The sequence below is a fragment of the Neoarius graeffei genome, chromosome 1, assembly GCF_027579695.1.
Source record: "Neoarius graeffei isolate fNeoGra1 chromosome 1, fNeoGra1.pri, whole genome shotgun sequence".
Classification (NCBI taxonomy): domain Eukaryota; kingdom Metazoa; phylum Chordata; class Actinopteri; order Siluriformes; family Ariidae; genus Neoarius; species Neoarius graeffei.
In genome coordinates this window covers 76,221,557-76,244,648 of record NC_083569.1, presented here as the reverse complement: position 1 = coordinate 76,244,648, position 23,092 = coordinate 76,221,557, and the positions used below count along the sequence as shown (strand labels likewise).

General features: G+C 39.9%; 1 protein-coding gene across 1 annotated transcript in view; it reads right to left on the bottom strand.

Moving 5' to 3' along the window:
- fgf11a (fibroblast growth factor 11a) overlaps nucleotides 1–23,092 on the bottom strand; it is a 184,376-nt gene that overhangs the window by 68,335 nt on the left and 92,949 nt on the right. Inside the window, exon 2 of the mRNA XM_060927258.1 lies at nucleotides 7,128–7,238. Coding sequence (XP_060783241.1) covers nucleotides 7,128–7,238 — 111 coding nt within the window. The remainder of the gene's footprint in view (nucleotides 1–7,127; nucleotides 7,239–23,092) is intronic.

Genomic DNA, 23,092 nt, shown 5'->3' with positions numbered 1-23,092 from the left:
TACAGTATGATTTTAATTTAGAACACAGATACTAAATTCATTTGGTTGGCTGGATAAGAACTTTATCTGCCCTGTCCAGCTTGCAGGCACTATGTTTAACACCCCTGCTCTAGAACCTTAGTAGGTAGGTAGAGAGCTTTAGCTTAAGATAAGCTTATGGTTGGCTTCTTGAAGAGGTCCATGATGGGAAGGTTGGGAAAGTCACAAATACAGGTGAGAGCACTAGCCATGGGGATCAATAAAACAGAGCAGCTGTATTAAAACAAGTCCTTAACTGGCTGAGATGAGCAAACTGCAGTATGTAATCACTCTGGACAGAGGCCAACTGCCACCAAGCTGCAGCCAGCCAGCTACAGCCTTTCATCTAAATTGTGGCAGGGACAAAAAAATAGAAAGTGCACTCATCTCTGGTGTCCTTAAGACTTGAACGGTCAGCTATACTTTTTAAAAGAGTTTGTGGAACTAATGTGTGTGTGTGTGTGTGTGTGTGTTTATGTGGAGTGGATGTGGCCATGAGCTTGGCAGAATGCCATGGCTTGATTCTTTATTTAGATTGAATGGGCAGCCAGGTCCATGTGGGGACAGATGAGCTGGGAAAACCATAGAGATGACATACTGTTTCTGACAGGTGGCTTGGGAAGCTGGCTTGGGCTCATTGTTGGTAGATATCTCACACACACACACACACACACAAACAAAAAAAAAAAAAAAGAAAGAAAGGTACAAAACATGAAAGAAAGAAAGAAAGAAAGAAAGAAAGAAAGAAAGAAAGAAAGAAAGAAAGAAAGAAAGAACAAGTCCAAAGTATGAAAGAAAGAAAGCATGAATAAATGTTTTTTTTAAATGAAAGAAAGAAGTAAATGTGAAAGAAAGAAAGAAATGTTTAAGAAAAATGAAATAAAGCAAGTACAAAATGTGAAATAAATAAATAAGAAATTTTAAAGAAAGAAAACAAGATAAGAAAGAAAGAAAGAAAGAAAGAAAGAAAGAAAGAAAGAAAGAAAGAAATGTTTAAAATAAAAGTAATAAGGTAAGTATAAAATGTGAAATAAAGAACAAAAAATTTTAAGAAAAAAGAGTGTTTAAGAAAAAAGTATTAAAGCAAGTACAAAATGTTAAAGAAAGAAAGAAAGAAAGAAAGAAAGAACAAAGACATTTTTAAGAAGAAAGTAAAAAATAAGCAAGCAAGCAAGAAAGAAAACAAGTACAAAATGTGAAAGAAAAAAGAAAGAACTTCGCAGTATTTTTAATCCTTATCCTAGGATTAACTGAAGGGGGGGGGGACTTCATACTTCATCTGAGTGATGGGGCTTTTAAAAACAACATGATATTTATGCTCGGCTTGAAACCAGGGCATTGTCTCCATTACAACCCTGGAACTGTGCAACTACAGACCATTACAACATGACAAAAGGAACAATAAACCATAGCATATTTGAAATGCTGTTTCCAGTTTCAAGTCAGCCTGTGTGTGCTAATTATTTAGCCTTTCTAACTGCTGATTCAGCATTTTTTCAGCTCATTAGCATAGTCCGCAGTGCAGTGCATAATGAGGAGTCTGATACTGCTGAAGAGAGGGCACACACCTCTGGAGACATTTCATTTTGGCATTCAAGCCTGGCAGATGATCTGGGACAAAAACTATTTTCTCTCTTACAAAGCTAACAGTGCTTTTAAACGCCTGTAATTCCCTTCAAATGTCTGTAATTTATAGCTCCTACACTACTCTTTGAGGCCGTATCAAATAAAAATGCAAGTTTTTTTTTTAATTTTCATGCAGGTGTCAGCAAGTGGTCAGTCCCTCGCAGGACAAAAAAAAAAAGATGAACATGTGGCACTGAATGGTACATTTACAGCACTCTCAGTAATTGTCTGGTCAGGGTTAAGGTAGTTTACATAAGACTACTTAAATAGTATTTTGCTAAATATAACCAAGATAATTCTTTCGAAATAATCATGAGAAGGTGCATACAAAAATGTTAAACTGTGCAAATGTTTTTCAGTGCTTCCGGCATTTTTTTTTTAATTCCAGTTTAGACCATGCCCAGTTTGGGTTTAAATCCAAATCTAGATACAAATATTTGGAGCACTAAACAAATGCAGACAGTGGCATTGCCTTACACCCCTAGAGAGTACCAAACTATCTAATCCAAGTCCTATTTTAAAAGCACTATGTTAGAAAAAGTCTTCTTTCCCTCTGAACTTTGTTGTTGTTGTTTAAATGGGCTCATATAAGCTTTGTATATTAACATTAGCTACCAATCAAGGTGCAGGATAGCATAAAATGGTACAAGTTTGAATGTAATTGTGTAAACTAAATTGTGATTATTTGTTGACGGTTAATTACTTCGGGTTGGCAGGAGTGGAAATTTAAAAACAAACAAACAAACAAAAAAAAAAAACCTGTCCTTTGCATACAAGCTGTCGGGAGTCATGATCAGTGATGAGTCATTTCTGCTTTTCTTCTGTGTCTGCCTTGGATTTCCATCCTGCTGATCATTGCTATTTGGTCGAAATGATTAAAGGTACAACATTAATCACTGTACACAAATATAAAATGGGTTAGGGATTTGTTTTTATTTAGATATAGTCATGAAATATCTAGGTCATTTATGTCTTCACAATCTCATGGTCAAATAAATAAATAAATAAATGGTGGCACAATAAAATTACGTTCATGTTGAGTCAGAAAAGTGCTGATCTTTTGTAATGTTAAGTCATTAAATTCACAGATATAACAAACATATCAAAATACCCCCCTCCTTATTAACACATATTACATGGAGAGCACACATTCTGAATCGCAGCCGTCAGACACACAATTTTCATTTCCAGTGTGATGGAGTTGTCAGTTAACTGTCAGTCAAGGTCTGCTCAAGTCAACACCATGTCTGAATGACTTTTATTAGGTAACACAGTGTCTACAGAAAGAGCCCATCACAGTTCAGTTGAAATCTCTGAAAACAATCAATATATAGACACAGCACAGGTGCAAGAAATTACTCAGAAAAGCAGAGGGACATTTCTATATCTTTACCATTGTTAAACATGTTTATGATCTAAGATATATGAATATGTCCCTTCCAGGGATCCTATATGCAAATTGAAAACATCCCCCATGTCCCCATCATACCTAGCACAGCTTCATACTTAAGAGAATATAATAAGCCATCAACCTGATTTTTGATGGCTTTTGCGACCATAACAATAACGTACGTGTACCACCCCAGGGTACCCATTTGTAAGTGCAAGGCAACAGTGGTGTAGTGGTTAGCACGGTCGCCTCACAGCAAGAAGGTTCCGGGTTCGAACCCAGCGGCTGGCGAGGGCCTTTCTGTGTAGAGTTTGCATGTTCTCCCTGTGTCTGCGTGGGTTTCCTCCGGGTGCTCCGGTTTCCCCCACAATCCAAAGACATGCAGTTAGGTTGACGTGGGGCGGCCTTGGGCTGAGGTGCCCTTGAGCAAGGTGCCTGACCCCTGACTGCTCCCTGGGCGCTCTGATGTGGCTGCCCACTGCTCTGAGTGTGTGCGTGTGTTCACTGCTTCAGATGGGTTAAATGCAGAGGATGAATTTCACTGTGCTTGAAGTGTGCATGTGACGAATAAAGGTTTCTTCTTCTTCTCAACATATCTCAGAAACACTTGACCACCGGATAACGAAATTCACATCTTTATTTACATAAGATAGATGGGTTTTTATCTTGTGCTTATTTTTAATATGCTATTGACATAAAATTTTTTACAGAAAATATTGATGAAAATATATTGTTTGCAACATATCTTTGCATTGTAGGCTTTTTGACCTGAACGATTTCTTACTCTGCACACTTGTCAACATACTGTACACTCACCAGTCACTTTTTTAGGAACACCCACACATCCACCTGCTGTCTGTTTTATGCAGTTCTCTAATCAGCTGATCCCTTGACAGCAGCACAATGCATAAAATCATGCAGATACAAATCAAGAGCTTCAGTTAATGTTCACTTCAAACATTAGAATGGGAAAAATTGTGATCTCAAAGTGTGACTTTCACTGTGGTAGCATGGGTGTTGGTTTGAGCCAGATGGACTGGTTTGAGTATTTCAGAAATTGCTGATCTCCTGGGGTTTTCACACACAACACTCTCGAGAGTTTACACAGAATGGTGCAAAAAACAAAAAAAACATTGAGTGAGTGAGTGACAGTTCTGTGGGTGAAAATGCCTTGTTGATAAGAGAGGTCAGAGGAAAATGGCCAGATTGTTTCGAGCTGCCAGGAAGGATATAGTAACTCATAGCAACTCTTTACAACCGCGGTGAGCAGAAAAGCATCTCAGCATGCAACAGCAGAAGAGCACACTGGGTTCCACTCCTGCACCTAAGAACAGGAATCTTAGAATCAAGAACAAGTTCCTATTAAAGTGGCCAGTGAGTGTAATTATTGTATCGTTTAGTAGCAATGATGAGCATCTTTCCTTTTTTGATCATCTAAAACTATTGTGAATCAATATGTTAGTTCTTATGTCTGATAATATTGGATAGTAACTATATAGTAATGCTGTAAAGTGAAAGTGCTGGTTCACTGCTGTCCACCAGACACCCAGCAGAGTTGCACCATAATAAATGTTGTGGTGTCATTTCTGGCACATGCATGTGGTGTCGAAGAAAGGAATAAATATGTATTTGTAACGGCGATGTGTATCAAATTATTGGTATCACTGTCACAAGACAATGCAGCAATTTATTAACATGAAATACACTACACTATACAATTCGATGGTTCATATGTTATAATATTATTCTATTCAGGTTGATTCTGTGCCCTTGCAAATATTTTGCTCATACAGTCACCAGGATCTCCGCTTTTAGGCACTGCCTAAATATCTGTATTACCCTATTATCAGTAAAACACCAAATCAGTAACATTAGCTAAGTTATTCATCTAAATATACATTGCTTTTGAATACAGCTTATGACCTGTGACTACAACTTTCTAGTTATCATGTCATATGTTCATATGCTAATTGTTAGGTAACTGTCAATTTTTTTTTGTCCGCATTTTATAGGTTTATGATGAAAAAAGGTGTGTCTGTATCAAAATAATAAATGGTACTGAAAAGGGCTTGAAATAATCTTTAAAATTCTGTTTAGATATTCTTTCTGTGACCGATATGAACAACAAACAAAGGAAAATGATCGGAGAAGGTGTGATGACTTTCCTCGAAAGATACCCATTTAAATGTTATAAATTCTAAATCTTGTGACATAGCTCAATAAAATAAAATGGAGCTACAAGATAAAGTCCATGAAAATAATGCTTATTAATTTATTAATTAATCACGAATTAATTTGTTCATTAAAACCAATTAAGAATGAATTAAAAAAAAGCACAAAATAAAAGGCCATAACTTCCATACTATTTGGATTTTTTAAAATACATTTTCACCATTTAATAGATTATCTCATCTCATCTCAAATCATCTTCTCATCATTTTTATAGATTTGACCATAAATCAACAGTAAACAATATAAACTCTCACAAACACAATTTGGTGCACAAGTTTTAATTTTCTTTGGGTTTTCTGAAATCAACACATGGTCAAAATTAAACATACAGGGTCAAAAATATACATACAGCACACCTAATGTTTGGGTAAAATGTCTCTTCTCAAGATTCACCTTGCTCAAACATTTTTGTTTACTATGAACAAGCTTATGGCAGAATTCTGGTTGGATATTTCATTACTCTTCATGGTAGAATTGGTAGGGTTCAATTAAATTTGTTTTTTGTTGTTGTTGTTTGTTTTTTTTTCTTCTTGGCATAGACTCTACTTATAAACATGGTCCATATAATTTCAATAGGGTTGAAGTCAGGAAATGTTTTAAGCTTAATGTTAGCCTGCATTATCCTCCACAACCAGCTCTGATGCATGTTTGGGTTCATTGTCCTGTTGTAACTCCCAAGTCGTGTTCAAGTTTCTGATGGTTTATGTTGAATTCTGAGGTCGTTCTACTTCTTCATTATTCCATCCACTTTGTGCAATGAACCAGTTCCACTGGCAGCAAAACAGCCCCAGAGCATAATGATCCTACCACCACCACCAGCTGGTACAGTGTCCCTCTGTACATGGTGGTCATTGTGGCCAAACAACTCAATTTTTGTCTCATTTGACCATACAGCTATCCTGCAGAAGGCTTTTTCTTTATCCTTGTGGTCAGCTTCAAACTTTAAGTTTGAAGGTGTCAATTTTGGAGCAGGGAGTTATTTCTTGGATAGCAGCCCTTTCGTCCATGGTGATCTGAACTATAGACAGTGATCCATCAGCTTCTAGTTCATGGCAGGGCTGTGCCATGGTGGTTCCTGGGTTGTTCCTAACCATCCAAACCAATTTCCTTTCAGCTGAGGTTGACAGTTGGGGTCACCCTCACCTTGACATTTTGCCAAGCAAAGTGGCATGGCAAACTAATCTTGGAATTTGCAGTTGTTTAGAAATGGCTCCAAGAGACATTCCGGAGTTGTGTATATTTGCAATCCTCTTTCTCAGATCTGCACTGAGCTCCTTGGACTTTCCTATTTTACTGTGTGTTGATCAATCCAATGAGTGCTGTAAACAAACTCTTTTTATGAAGGCAAAGAGAAGCTACCAGCTGTAGTCAATCATGATTACTAACAGGAAGTTAAGAGGCCTTGGCAAGATAAGAGACATTTTGGAAGTTTCAGCACCTCTGAATTAATAATTGAAGTGAGTGAATGTAAATTTTTGACCCTCTATGTATAATTAAGACCCTGTGTTGATTTCAGAAAACCCAAACAAATTAAAACTTGTGCACCAAATTCTAGTGTTTTTTTTAAAGATGTATGCTGTACATTCTGCCACAGAAAAAGAACAGTTCAAATAATTTACTTAAAGCCCAAATATTGCAATAACATTCATATCCAAGATGACATTCATGTCACTGTATGTAAACTTCTGACCACAACTGTTTTTTTTTTTTTACTGATCCCTATAGGTGAACACAGTGAGTCAGGGTTCAACACTTCCATTTCTCCATTAACTGTTTGTGATATGATGAATGATGTGTAAGAATGTGTTCTTAGGAAGAGAACAGCTGTGTTTCCATGATAATTGAGTTTACAAAAACTTACAAAAGGAGCTGTTTTCGTCCTTTGTGCCGTCCATGGTGCCATCTGGTAACATCTGGAGGTAGAATCCATGCCGGCAATATAGACGTGTGACGATGCCTTTCAGCTGAGGCTCTGGAGGGAGGGAGAGAGAGAGAGAGAGAGAAAGAGAGAGAGATTATCCAATACTGGTCATGGTCTCATAGGCATTTTGTGGACTGATTAGCCTACAGTGCCTCTTTAAAATGGGCTTTTTGTCCTCCTCTGGGCAGGACAAATGTGTATTTGTATGTACGGTATGTGTGAGAGAGAAACACAGTAGCAAGGTGTCATGAAAGATGGATGAATGCAGCGTTCAAGCTGAGCATCATGAGAATAAAAGGGCTGGGGGTTTTCCCCCTGCAACTTTAACATCTCATTCCTTGCCTTTAAAATCAGCCCAACTTCAGACCTAACAAATAACCGAGTGTTCCACATTTATGAAACTCAACATCAGGAAGGAAAGCTGTGTAGGGAGAATGTTAGAAGCTTGTCCTGCTCGGTTTTTGGCAGTGTTTATCACTGGCAGCTCAAAACCATACAAGTGGCCATTGGCTCACAGGTAACTTTTAGTTCAAGGACATCAGCAAAACAGACAGACAGAGAGAGAGAGAGAAAATGAATGAAAACAATGGACCCAAAACCCGACTGGAACAAAGCTACATTGGAGCATAATAGGAGGAATCAAATATTCATGAGTTCTGGGGCTGTGTCTTGTAATACAGGTCTTCCTTCATGTAGCCAACAGCAGAAAGAGAAACTACACAAAGGAGTAAACACGAGTGATATACAGGGAGATTCTCTGGTTTTGGAGAAAGATAGAAAACAGGTTGGTGTGTTCTATTAAACCTCAACAGCTTCTAAGGAAACTGAATTTTATTCAATAAGAGAAATTATGTAACTCCGTGATGCAGTGTTCGGTGAATTTTGGGGCTTTGTGGAGGGAAAAAAAAAAAACTTCAGCAAACAAATTCTCTTAACATGGTCAGCAAAAAGTTTAGTGTTAATCTTAAGCCTCACTCACAACCCACTGTTCGTGCTGCTACGGGCGGTCTATGTAAAAAAAAAAAAAAATTGGCAAAATCATGCTTGAGACTTGCGTGACACTTGCGTGTGTTCAGGGCCATAGAAGGTCACAGACTGCCTGTGGAGACTTTTGGTCCTGCACATGCAAATTCTATGGGTCTTGCGACAAATCAAGAATGCATACACACAGCAAATTCCCCAGTGTTGAATTAACACTTTCATTGTTCATTTGTGTCCAATTGGACATATATAAACACAGTAGGGTGTTAAATCAACACTCTGGGTGTTAATTCAACACTGGGGATTTTACTGTGCACTACGTACAGGACCCATATTCCTTTTGTACACCTGAACCAAGTCAGCAGCAGCAGTAGGGGCTTTTTGCGATGACAGTAAGACGCATGAGTGACGCACGGTCATTGTATGAGTGACATGCCTCAGAAATACTACACAAGTATTCCACACTTGCTATTTGTGCGGTGCACAAGACAGAAGTGCATCTCACTTTCTATCCCTATGTATGGTGTAGACGCAGCGCATGCGACCTGCACACAGCGCATGCAACACGAGGGGCAAGACTCTGGGTATACTGTATATATTGGGGAGGAACCAAGGAACCGATTGTGTAGCATGTAGCATTGTAGAAAGGAAGAAGACCAACTCATTTGCTGTTTTTATTTGAGTATATGTTTAATTTACCATGCAAATGTCAAATAATTAAACATGAGTATAAGGGAATAACACATTTTATTACATTGTAAAAAATCCCAACTAAATAGCCCCAGTTTGGGCACTGAAACACACACTGACTCCGAGCTGCTGTCCTGCTCCTACTCCTGCTGAATGGTGGGATGGGATGTCGGGATGTCCTTGTCCTCATCACTGATCATGGCACAATGGCCTGACAGCAATGATGGGATTGCAATGTCCTCACTTCTGGGCGTTGTTAGCTAAAACACACATGAAAATCAGCATATATAATATTAATTACATAAGCATATAGATACTGAAATGAATGTTTAAAGCATGTGTATTTACCTGTGAAAATACCTCTGGCGGGGCGCTGTGCCTTCTGCCGGCTTGAAGGCATACTTCTCCTTGTCCGTGCAGGGCTCGCCGGTGCTGCTACCATCATCATCAAATTCTTCCTCCTCCTCCCCCTCTGCTGTTTCAGGCTGGGTTACTTCACTTTTGCTCGCTTCTTCTTGGGTCCCATTTTCTAAACTTTAAACTGAAATTTTTTTATTTTTTCCCACAAAATATCCAATGTTCTTCAGTCGAAAGACAGATGCAGAATGCTGCAGACACGCTGGTTTTATACCCACTCCTGGCTTGCATCACAGGCAAGTTATGAGTGATTGTAACATGCTAATCCCATGTGCCACACACGCTTCACAAGTGCGGCCCGAACTCATAGCGCAGGAAACTGGTAAAATGCAAGTCTCACACACTCCACACTCACTGAACACACACTGATCGCATGCGTCAGAGATACGCTTTCCACAGGCTAACAGTGCAATTTTTCCCAGGCCTCGAGGAAGTCAGGTGTGCAACCTGTACTTGACAAGTACTTTGCCTGTATGCCTCCCCCAAACTTTCCCCTGGGTTCATCACGACCCTGCGGCACGGCTGCGAGCTACCAAACCCTGCGACCCGTGCGTGTCCAAAACACTTACGGTGGGTTGTGAGTGAGGCTTTAGCTTCCCAGCTCTGGTCCTGCAGTAAATAATGCAAACAAATCACAAAATGAGAGTGTGAGCTGATATAATCTTATTTGCTCTGAATGTTTTTATCCTCTTTAGACCAACTTGATTAGATATACATTGGCTTTAGACTTTGAACAAATTGCAACAGCAGCTTAATATTCAGGGAAGGCTGGTATAAATGAGAGAGCAGGATATCAGCGTGAGGTTTCATTTTTGGCAGATTATTTGCTGTTAATAAATGTCGAAAAGTGGATTTTTGTGGAAGCAAGAAGAACAGCACCACAAACTGCTGTAAAAAAATACACAGAATGGTATGAAGAAGCAAGGCTGGGGCTGAATTTTTCTATCCAAGACCATCAATGACAGTCCATCCATCCATTTTCTATGCTGCTTATCCATTGGGCGGCACGGTGGTATAAGTGGTTAGCACAGTCGCCTCACAGCAAGAAGGTTCTGGGTTCGAGCCCAGCGGCCGGCGAGGGCCTTTCTGCGTGGAGTTTGCATGTTCTCCCCGTGTCTGCATGGGTTTCCTCCGGGTGCTCTGGTTTCCCCCACAGTCCAAAGACATGCGGTTAGGTTAATATGGGACGGCCTTGGGCTGAGGTGCCCCTGAGCGAGGCACCTAACTCCCAACTGCTCCCTGGGCACTGTTAGCATGGCTGCCCACTGCTCTGGGTATGTGTGTGTGCATGTGTGTGTTCACTGCTTCAGATGGGTTAAATGCAGAAAGGAATTTCACAAGTGTGTGATGAATAAAGTTGTGCTTTCTTCTTTCTTTTCTTTCTTTCATTGCGAGTCATAGATGAACAAATCCCAGGTGACACTGAGCAAGAGGCAGGGTGCACCCTGGACAGGTTGCTGTCTATCACATAGCCAGTTGACCTAATCTGCGTATCTTTGGACTTTCGGAGGAAACTGGAGCACCTGAGGGAAACCTGAACAAGGAGAATATGCAAACTCCACACAGAAAGGCCCCAGCCAACCAATAGGTTCAAACCCGGAACCTGCTTGCTGTGATGCAACAGTGTGAACCACTGCACCATTGTACTAAATGCTCGATAGATCTGATCTGCATTTGTGTGTGTGCGTGTCTGTGAGAAAGAGAGAGTGTGTGTCTGTAATAAACGGCCCTACTTCACTCTAATTATGCCATCGAGACCTCATGATCATGAGACATAGTGATATAATGCATTGCTCAACCCGAACAGTTTCATTGCCTTGCTTTCGATAGACGTGATATTTTAGCCCTCACATCTAATATCACCACCAGCCACCACTGCAGCTATTATATTTCTCTCCAGCAGCAGAGTGATATTCTGATAAACCATGTTGCTGTGCTTGTGTGAATGTGTTGTAATATTAGTCTGCCAAGGCCTGGGCCTTCATCCAAAAGCAACATAAACACTTTAACACAAAGGAATATCACCAGTTTTCTTTTCATTTCTCCCCTGTCCTCTATGTCTTTTTTCTGCTTTTCTCTCTCTCTTTGCTTCATCCAAACTCCAGTAGGGAGACTTATGTGAGTTAAGCATCTCTTAGAATAATGCCATACATCAACCAATCAGCAGGGGATACATAGTCATTACTTCTCTGTTGAAAGACACTGAGAGAGGGAGAGAGAGAGAGGAGAGAAGAGAGGACACCATTTCCATTAGAGGAGACTCATACTCTAAATAAAAGAGGATGCACTCCATACTTTTACACCTAGCTGTCGATAAAATGCTCAAGCGCAACAGTGCTTAACAAAACCCTGCCCTTCCACTGAGGAAGCTGGCCATATCTCATTCTGTGAAAGACTAGTGACAGGAAAAGAGAGAAATAAAGATGAAATGAGAGAGGGGCATTGTGACTTTACAGAATAATTAAGCTTAAATAAATCACATCTAGAGTCATTCTCATCAGAGCTATGGTGATATGCCTTTAGGGACCATGATGTTTATATACATACACAAGATGCATTGAGTTATAAATCTGTAGAATTAGAATCTCAGCTTTTAATTATTTGTATAATTATCTAAATAATTGTTTGTAACTGGTAAAGTGTGTCATGGAAGGTTCACACCAGCACATTGCATTCTCTTGCTTCTTAAACTGTACTGTTCCAATTAAAAGGGAGGTAGATAATCTTGTACACATAACTTTTTCATCATATGTCCGGTTTGCTAAAGCAGCGGCAGAAGAAGCCTTTATTTTGCCATATAACTATCAAACAACTTCATCAAAATGTGACATTCATTGTTTGATGAAATCATACTTAGCATGATTTTATATATCCTTAAAGCTAGACTGCCTTTCAGATTTTTTAAGTTGAGGTCATAAGAATTTTCCCTGACACGCAATTATTTTTGTTTACTGAACCAAAAGCTACTGAATTCGAATCACAGACTTCCAATTTTATTCTTTTTTGCTAATAGAACAATTAATTAATTTAGGGCCACGTGGCCCTAAATTCTCCACTATTTTTTCCTGCTTCACCATGACCCAATTCAAGATACTACATCATGCATCACGTGGTGGGCTTTCCCTGTTCATGCAAGGCATTGTGGGATACAAATTTGAAACAGGAGAGAAAAACGGAGGACGCAAATGAAACATGAAAGACAGACTACAGTAACAAAGTAAGAAGAAAAGACATTATGTTGTGAAGGAAAGGAAACACAGGACCAAACTAATAAATATCGGTGGTCAGCGAGCATCTCAGTGTGATCAACTGTTCATTTAATAACAGAATGATGTAACTGTCAGCACACAGTCAAGGTAAACCTGTAGATGGCAGTAGCACAACACTGTGGATGCCAGCTGCCATAAAACCCAAAAGAAGAAGAAAAAGAGGAAGAAGAAGGTAAACCTGCACATGCACACACAGACTTGTCTGCATGACTGTGTGAAGCAAGCGACAGAGGTGGGGACTTGAGACTTGGGGACTTGGACTCAAGTCGACTCGAGTCACTGTTTTCATGACTTGTGACTTGACTTGACAAAACATGAAAATACTTGAGACTTGACTTGGACTTGGAAGTTTAAGACTCGGGACTTGACTTGACTTGACACACGATGACTTGAGTGACTTGAGTGTTATTTCCATCGTGTTTTTATTGTGAAAATAAAATGTAATATGCACATACTTCAGTAATTTTGATTGCACTGCCGTTGCGTTGTCACCGCCCTGTCCATCAGGCACGCTCTCTGCGTGGGCTATATACTGGCACGCCCCATGCCACGATGTGTTCACAGATTTCACATCATATCATCATGTCAGCCATCCCAAGAGTAATCACTTTCGGCTTCAAGGGCTACTGCCTAGAAGGTAAACGATGAACGGCGCAGTGCAAGATTTGCAACGTGACGATTTCTGACAGCCAGACCACGACCTCCAATTTCGTCCGGCATTTGAAGATCCATTCTGCCCAGTAAGTTTATTAATGTGTTGTTATTTGGTGATAGCAGCTAAACTCCTCGTTAGCCAATGTTAGCCACGAGAGTGAGTGGTAGGAGGATTTTAGCCGTTGCAGATGTAGCTAGGGATTCAGTTTATTATTGTGAAATTCTTATGTGAATGCTGGTAAGCAATGTAGTTACGTCAAGTTTAATGATATTGTATATCAGTAGTAGTAAGTTGATTGTGCACTTTGCAGTCGTGATGCTGAATAACATAAGCAGCTTCCTACCCTGTTGTTCTGTTTCAGGGTTAAGCTAATGGTCAGCTTGTGAACATGTACACGTTCATGAGCAGTACAAATTCGTGTAAGTGTGTTTGTGTACATTAGCCAGACTGTCCATAGGGCATAGAGGCAGGGGAGTTTATCATAGCCATTTGAAATAGCAGTGCAGCAACCTGCACATTTTTTTCGTCACACTACCTGATCAAAAAAGAAAAGAAAACTCCGTCCCACTGCCTATCATGCACTATTGAAAAAAGCGCCATGATTTGGATTCACCGGCATGCCTCTCGCTGTTTGAATACAGGCTAGCAGCAATACTAAACTCTGCAAAATAGGCTGACTGTGCACGGGAGTCTCGGTTCCCGCTGTAACACAGTGTTACGAAAATAAATTGTGCAGTCATCCAAACCATGAATTTACATTTAGTATATCAGGCTACCAGGCCGCCAAAACAATGGTTTGAATGACTACAATTTAGAGAGCACAACTCTGTAACTGAAGAGGTGCATTGGATATTTCCCAGTGAGGTAATTTAAAAAGTCGGGTAATCGTTCAAGGAAAGATGAATCCCGCGCACTGTCCTTTCCGTATTGTTCCCGAAACGTTGCACTTGTGGTAAGGAGGACAGTGCATTAGCCACGACCGAAACGTTGTGAGCAAAGTTCCTGTGGAAAGGAATGCGCGGGATGCATATTTCATTTAACATTTATTTGAGTAACAATCTATTATAGCGGGAACCAAGACTCCCGCGCCAAAGTCGTTCTATATGTCCCCGCTCCGCACAGGCTGAGGCAGCCTCGGAGAGGGAGAGAGCGAGAGAGCGCTTTTGCACACACCTCTGGAGCTTGTCATATGGGGTAAGATGATGTCACTTTTGCACGGGTGAACAGGTCTTCTTTTTGAGACCTAAATTATGTCTGACACATTTCTCTATCCTTTGGGTTTTTTTTTTTTACTGGCGCAAACATACATCGAAGTCACTTCAGGTTTCTCCACATGTATCTTATTAATAATAATCATCTCACCTGACGTGATTAGAGATTGGAGGAGCTCATGCCCCTGTTAACCCAAGGTGTCGTCCTACCCTCTTTTAACTACGCACATAACAGAATGCCAATTCTCTGCATGAGTAGGCTACCATAATGGGGTGTTTTTTTCATTAATTTTTGCATTTACTATTTATATGTATTTATTTATATATTGTTTAGTTTTATTTTATTGTGAAAAATGAGACAGACAGCTCCCTGAATTTTTCATCTTCCTTTGCTGTTCTTAAACTTCAGGGTGTACAATTACATTAAACATAGTGTGTACGGCATTAGACACGGTGTTCGACTTCGGCCCCAAAATTTCATTTCGGTGCATCCCTAATAATTAATTAGCCCATGTTTACATTAGACCGTATCAGCAGATCATCAGATTAACGTTTTTAAAACGATTAGTGTGCACACAGCAACACCAATACACGATTTGCGTGCACACAGCAATACCAATACACGGATACGCTCGGCTCCGCAGGCATCCTGCGCTCCAAATCACTCCGCCCTGAACAGCGAGTGCCCTCTGGAGGATGCGCACTCCGGCCTTGCGCAGCTCACAGAGCACGTGAGTGAAGTGAACAAGCTGTGTTTTCGGGACTGAGCCGCTGTGTGTGTGATCCCAGCGCATATCACTTACCACTTGCAAGTGGAAGGATGGCAAGCCTAAAGACAATCATAACTACACAATGGGCAGTATTTGCATCAGTATTTGCAGTATTTTCATACTTTTATACTCTTTAATGAAAGGTGATACAAGGCGGAAGTCCGCGCCGTTTTTCAGCAGTCGCATCACATGACCAACGCCAGCGAATCAGGAAGGTGGATGTCACAGTGACGTTGTCCAATGAGACGCCAGCTAGAGCTCAGCACAGCGTATCCGCGTATTCTGAATGTTTACACAGCACCGGAGCTGACACGATCTGGATTGAATACGTGGACGCTGGCGGATTCCCGTTTCCCGGCGGTTTAATGTAAACGGACAGTGCATCCGCGAAGAAAACGAGACAGATATGGTCTAATGTAAACGTAGCCTATGATGGCCTGTTACTGGATCAAGTAAAGGTGTTAGTAGCGGCTGCTGTTATTCCCATCACTGATCAGAAATAAATAAAATATAAAAATTAATGAATGAGGCAGTAGTGTGTAGACCTGCAATTTGTGATGCAAGGCATCATGTAATCTGTTGTGCAGGCGAGAGTGAACTATGAAACATAATACTTATAACAAGTTAAAGCAGTAAAAAGATTGCATAAATAACTTTGTGACATTATTACTGTTTTGTTTTATTCCATGATGTATTTTACAGAACATGAGTATTTAAAATGCAAATATTTAACAGGTTGGGCACATGTGCCAGGGATGTTTACTGACATTTACTTATGTATTGCCTTTTCAATTTATTAAATTCATATTCTGCTGCTAAAATTACGCCAATACGCCTAAGGTGACTTGACTTGGACTTGACTTGACTTATTATAGGACTTGACTTGACTTAACTTGACATAGCCTGTGACTTGACTTGACTTGACTTGCCCAAGACAAAAAAGACTTGGGACTTACTTGAGACTTGAAGGTTAAGACTTGAGACTTACTTGAGACTTGCACATGTGTGACTTGGTCCCATCTTTGACAAGCGATTTCATGCACATGACTTGCTTGGGAATCCCCTCAAATTAAATAACTTCCCAGCCACAGGATGGCCTGATATTTTGTGAGATATTACAGAAATAAACATACTGTATATCACAATGACCAAATTTCAGAGGGAACTAAATTTCACTGATTTTATGAAATTGAAAGACAATCTTGCTTTAAACAGACTGACTGTTTTTACCTCTGCCAACTTTGTTGGAAGAGGTTATGTTTTCGCCTCTGTTTGTCTGTTTGTTTGTTTGCTTGCTTGACTTTTCCCAATGTAACTCAAAAGTAGTGAACAGATGTTGATGAAATTTTGAGGAAAGGTGGGTCCTGAGCCAAGGAACAATTGATTAGATTTTGATGCAAATCCAGATATGTATGCAGATCCAGGTTTTTTTTTTTGTTTGTTTTTTGTCTGTTCCCAGCACAACTCAAAAAGTATTGAACTGATTTTGATTAAATTTGGTGTACAGCTTTAGTATTATCCTAGGTTAAAGTCATTTGATTTTGATGTTGATAACATGCGACTTGGCAAAGATATGCATGCTACCACATGTCCTTCTAGTTTAATGATGCATTTGTTACACAGATTCCTTACCCAACATAATCTTTGCAGGAAGATTGCCTCAGCAAGTTTAAAAAGTAAATGAATCACTGCCAACTATTTTGATTCAATATAATTGTTTGTTTGTTTGTTTTGTTATTGTCTTTTTTGCCAGTTTGCCAGTTGATGACATCTGATTGGTTTTCCCAGACCAAAGCACAAATAATTTTCTATTCAGAAAGTAGGTGTTCACTGAGATACATAATTATGTTACCTCAGGATTAGAGGAAAGCAGTATATACAGTACAACCTCCTTGTTGATGTGGACAATCCCAAAATTTTCTTCACCAGACCAGAATTTGATGCAAGTTATGAAAAGCGTCACATTCTTGGTCTCTTAGCTGGCTAACAATCCTACCTGTCTTTTTGTTGATATATGAGTGAATTGTGAATAAGTATTTCATATTATATATGATATAAGCTGTTCGTTGCTGTTCATTGTATATGTGCAAAACAATAGTAAGTGAATTAATATTGTGTGTAAAGTTATTGCATGCATTGTGCCTACCTACAAATAGTTTATTTTTTCAGTTAAAATTAGGTCCAAAGTTAGGGCCTTTTGAAGGATGTGGTTCTTACCGTAATTCACCTATGACTAGAATTGACCAAAGCTTTTGTTTGGACAAATTGGTTAACATTACCTTGTTTTTATATATTGCCTGGCCAAAAAAATGTTGCAATTTGGATTTAAATAAGCAAATACTTCAGAGACTTTGACTGAATAATTACTGCAGTGATTAATATGGTTCAGCTGGCAGCAATTGTTTTATCCCTAATTCCCTAATTGATGCAGTGAGTAGCTTTTCATTTCTTTAAAAACATATCAGAACAAGTATCCTATGGTTGTGGAAAAGATGTTACTGTGTTTCAGAAGGTCAAATTATTGGCCTGCATCAAGCAAAGAAAACAACAAAGGAGGTTGCTGAAATTACTGGAATTGGGTTAAGAACTTTCCATTGCATTAAAACTTGGAACAGAGGTGAACTGTTAACTTTGTGGAAGAAATGTGGTCGGAAATAAATCTTGACTGACGATGACTGGAGATCAATAAAATGCTTGGTGAAGTTGAATTGTTAAAAAAAAATCAACAGTAGAACTCACTGCTATATTTAATAATGAAAGTAAGATAATTTCCACACTCAGTGTGACAAGAACTCACATGATTGAGACTAAACAGCTGTGTGTCCATAAGAAAACCACTTGTTTGTGAGGCTAATCAGAAGAAAAGGCTTCAGTTTGCTCTGGAGCATAAAGATTGGACTCTGGAACAATCGAAAAAGGTCATGTGGTCTGATGAGTTCAGATTTACCTGATTCTAGAGCAATGTGTGTGGCAGGGAAAGAAGGAAAAAGCACACTGAAAAAAATGGCCTGTTAAATTAACACAAAAAAATCTTGTACATCGGTTGCACTTATTAAAATCATATCCACTAAGACCAATTAAGTCATGTTCTGTTTGACTGAACATGACTTAATTGGTCTTAATGGATATGATTTTAATAAGTGCAACCGATGTACAAGATTTTTTTGTGTTAATTTAACAGGCCATTTTTTTTCAGTGCATGAAGCGATGCACCCATCATCCATAGTGGCTACTGTACAAGCCTCTGGAGGCAGTGTGATGATCTGGGGTTGCTTCGGTTGGTCAGGTTGAGGCTCAGCAATGTTGACAATATTTGAAAATAAAAATAAAATATGACAATAAATTGAAGTCAGCTGACAACCTGGATGTACTGAATGACCAGGTTATCATGTCAGTGGAGTTTTTCTTCCCTGATGGCACGGGCATAAAATTAGAACTCAGATAGGTGAAAGAGTGGCTCAGGAAGCATGAGGAGTCATTTTCACACATGAATTGGCCACAACAGAGTTCTGACCTTAACCCCATTGAACATCCTTGGGATGTGCTGGAGAAGTCATTCAACTTTCCCGTTGTCAAGACAAGCTCTCAGTGAAAAATGAATGCAACTCTGGATGGAAATAAATGCTGTAACGCTGCATAATGTTGGTGAGACAATGCCACAGTGAATGCGTGCCATAACCAAAGCTAAAGGTGGTCCAATCAAATATTCTAGTGTGTGACTTTTTTTTTTCACCAGGCAGCATATTTAATCAGAGCTCACAAATCTCTTCAAACGCAAACAGCAAAGCATTTCTTTGAATTAAAGCAACTTATCACGGCGATAATACACTGATATTTTATTCAAAATTCTGTGACAGACTGTAACTGGCCTACTATAGATGAAAGCATTCATTATATTGCATCATAGCAGTGATGATACTGCAGTCCTCAGCACTGGTTTTACACACACACACACACACACACACACACACACACACACACACACACACACACACACACACAAATATGAAACCTCCACAGCATATGCTCTAATGTGTTTGTGTGTGGTTTGTAGGAGCAGCACCATGCAGGTGCTGTTTAATATTCATGAGCAGTCAGCAGCTAAACTGCATAAAATTACAGTGGGCGCTCCCTCTGCCCTAATCTGACTGTGACTAATGGATAGAGAAAGACGGAGAGCCCATGCTGGAACATCAATATTTTGTTGGACAATCAATCATGTTCTCAGAGAAAACCCCCCCTCAATTCCTCATCCAACATGATGCCCGACACCCCTAAAACAAACTCATTCCTGCAATGCACACCTAAGGTGGAGACTTTAAGGAAAATCAGTGGTGATGTTTAATATAAGTGTTGCCACATGCCAAGTTTATAACTGATTTATTAATGCTTAATAAGCAAACTGTGACAAGTTGAGAAGCAAATAACAATATGAACAAACACAAAGTGCAAGCTATGCAATATTTAGCTGTCAGTGTTGGAGCTGAGCTGCATGAGACAAAAAGAAGACAATAATGCAGATACACTAAATCCATTGGCTTAGTTTTTTTTATTTATTGGTGTTGGACTGTTGCTTGATTCACTCAAACAGGAAATGCAGGCAGTTAAGTCAGTGGAGATCTTATCATGGTGAAACTGTGGCAGAAGAGGAAACACCAGCCAAAAGGCAATATTTCCATTGAGGTACAAGCATGATTTATTGTTTTCTTCTTCTTCTTCCTTTGTTTCTCTTTTAGTCCTCAGAAATAAAAGTACCAGTACTGAAGGACACTATAGATGACTTGCAACCACATGATCAAAATGTGCTATGTCATGAGTGCCCGCCATGATGCTGGATATACAAAGTAACTAGGATGGCAGCCGCGGAAAGTGTGTCTGTGAACAATGCTGAATTTTCTCAGTATTGCCACAACTTGAACAATCGAGCAAAGATTCAATACAAAGAGAAGATAGATATGTGTGCTTTTGATCCATATAATTTTAAAAAGTCAGACTTTTCTGAAGATAAGACGCTTCTACCGACCATCAAATACCCAGATATCGCGTTCTATCTGGTTTGGCTGCTGAAGAATCAAGTCCGACCTTGGACGAAACATAGCCCATTTTCTGAGTGGGTGCCCAGTCTGGATTGCTCCTATTGTATAATTTTGCTGGCGCTCCTAGAAGCGAAATGGTAATACAGGTGTTAAAATTATAACAACGACCGAGCGAACCACGACAAGAGAACGCTCATTTAATAACAAAATTCTAGCAACACGAAATAAAATTCTTCCATGATATTATTGAGAAAGCTTTTGAATCTCACCTGAGGTAAAATGATTGCTGCAAATATGAGCTGTTTTGGTTTTAGCCTCTATTAGATCAGCCCTGCCAGTGTTGTTCAGCAGTGCTCATCTCCTCTCCGTACTAAGCCTCAGATTTTCCTGGCCCTTTTTCCGAATCACAGATGGAATTATAAAAAATCAGAATGTGCCACGGTGACAAGTACTGTTGTGACCACAACCATATACAGCACAAAGATATGGCATACCTAAAAGAACACTTAAAGCAGTGGAAAAACAAAGAGAGTTGCACGCGCGTGACTATGTTTAGTATGGAATGTCGCTTGACCCCACATTTGTTTATCCGCCAATATGGCCAACCAATATGGGTTTCTATTTTGCTTTGACATCACTTGCAAGTCAAGAATATGACCAAAAAGTTGTGCACACCTAACCATCACACCCATATGTTGTTCTTCCCCAAGCAATTGTCCAGAATGTCTTTGTATAATGTAACGGTGTAAGGTTTGGCTGCTGCATGACATGGCTGCTCCAGCATGACATGAACCTGTGCACAAAGCAGGGTCCATGAAAACATGGTTTGCCAAGCTTGGTGGAGAAGAACTTGAGTGGCATTGAAGAACTTGAGCCCTGACCACAACCCTATTAAACACCATTGAAAGGAACACCGACTACACCCCAGACTTCCTCGCCCAACATCAGTGCTTGAGCTCTTGGGACTGAATGAGCACACATTCCCATCCCCACAGCCACATTCCAGAATCCAGTGGAACACCTCCCCAGAAGAATGGAGGTTTTTATAACAACAAAGGGGGACTAAGGGCCCGGTCCCACAACACCGATAACAATAACTACAACTATGACTATACCTCTGCCTGAATTTAGTTCCAGTCTGGAGTAGTCACACCACAAATATAATCCGGACTACAATATCGGTTGGTCCTGACACTCAGGTAAATAAATGCATGCAACTTAGGAATAGTCATGGAAGTTTTTTCCAAGAAGGACCACATTATTCCAGGTCATACTGTACAGCTTGGACTTCAAAACAACCCATGTACACACTCTGGTGGTTGACAAAATACAGATACTGTAGGTCATGGACTACAGAAATGTAATAAAAAAGCATACAAAATACAGAGGGGGCAGCACGGTGGTGTAGTGGTTAGCGCTGTTGCCTCACAGCAAGAAGGTCCGGGTTTGAGCCCCGTGGCCGGCGAGGGCCTTTCTGTGCGGAGTTTGCATGTTCTCCCCGTGTCCGCGTGGGTTTCCTCCGGGTGCTCCGGTTTCCCCCACAGTCCAAAGACATGCAGATTAGGTTAACTGGTGACTCTAAATTGACCGTAGGTGTGAATGTGAGTGTGCATGGTTGTCTGTGTCTATATGTCAGCCCTGTGATGACCTGGCAACTTGTCCAGGGTGTACCCCGCCTTTCGCCCGTAGTCAGCTGGGATAGGCTCCAGCTTGCCTGTGACCCTGTAGAACAGGATAAAGCGGCTAGAGATAATGAGATGAGACAAAATATGGAGTGGTTACAGATTTTGATACGGATGCATCACGGATGCTAATAATTTACGGGTTGGTCACGGATGTTTCAGTATATTACAGATTAGTTACCAATTTCATATGGATAATGCATCACGGATAAAAAATTAAGAAGTCTAAAACAATTGGACTACCGAACAATTGGACTGCCGAAGTTCATAATTAAAATATCTTACCTGCATTTATATGTTTACTTTATTAATGTACTCTTGATATTTCATGGAAAATCACATATCTGTGAAGAAAATATCTGTGCTTTGTATTATAATATATATTATATTTTATTTTCCGTGAATCTATATTCCATGACTTCATGATGCAACAAGGATGTAGAAAGATGTCCAGGGAAAATAGCACATGCTCAGACAATGTCACATGGAAACAGTTACCTGATTGGTCAGATGTTTTATCGGATCAGGTCCAGGCCTGGAAAAATCACTCCAGAAGTACAACCCCAATTCCAAAAAAGTTGGGAGAAAGTACAAATTGTAAATAAAAACGGAATGCAATGATGTGGAAGTTTCAAAATTCCATATTTTATTCAGAATAGAACATAGATGACATATCAAATGTTTAAACTGAGAAAATGTATCATTTAAAGAGAAAAATTAGGTGATTTTAAATTTCATGACAACAACACATCTCAAAAAAAGTTGGGACAAGGCCATGTTTACCACTGTGAGACATCCCCTTTTCTCTTTACAACAGTCTGTAAACGTCTGGGGACTGAGGAGACAAGGTGCTCAAGTTTAGGGATAGGAATGTTAACCCTTTCTTGTCTAATGTAGGATTGTAGTTGCTCAACTGTCTTAGGTCTTTTTTGTCGTATCTTCCGTTTTATGATGTGCCAAATGTTTTCTATGGGTGAAAGATCTGGACTGCAGGCTGGCCAGTTCAGTACCCGGACCCTTCTTCTATGCAGCCATGATGCTGTAATTGATGCAGTATGTGGTTTGGCATTGTCATGTTGGAAAATGCAAGGTCTTCCCTGAAAGAGACGTCATCTGGATGGGAGCATATGTTGCTCTAGAACCTGGATATACCTTTCAGCATTGATGGTGTCTTTCCAGATGTGTAAGCTGCCC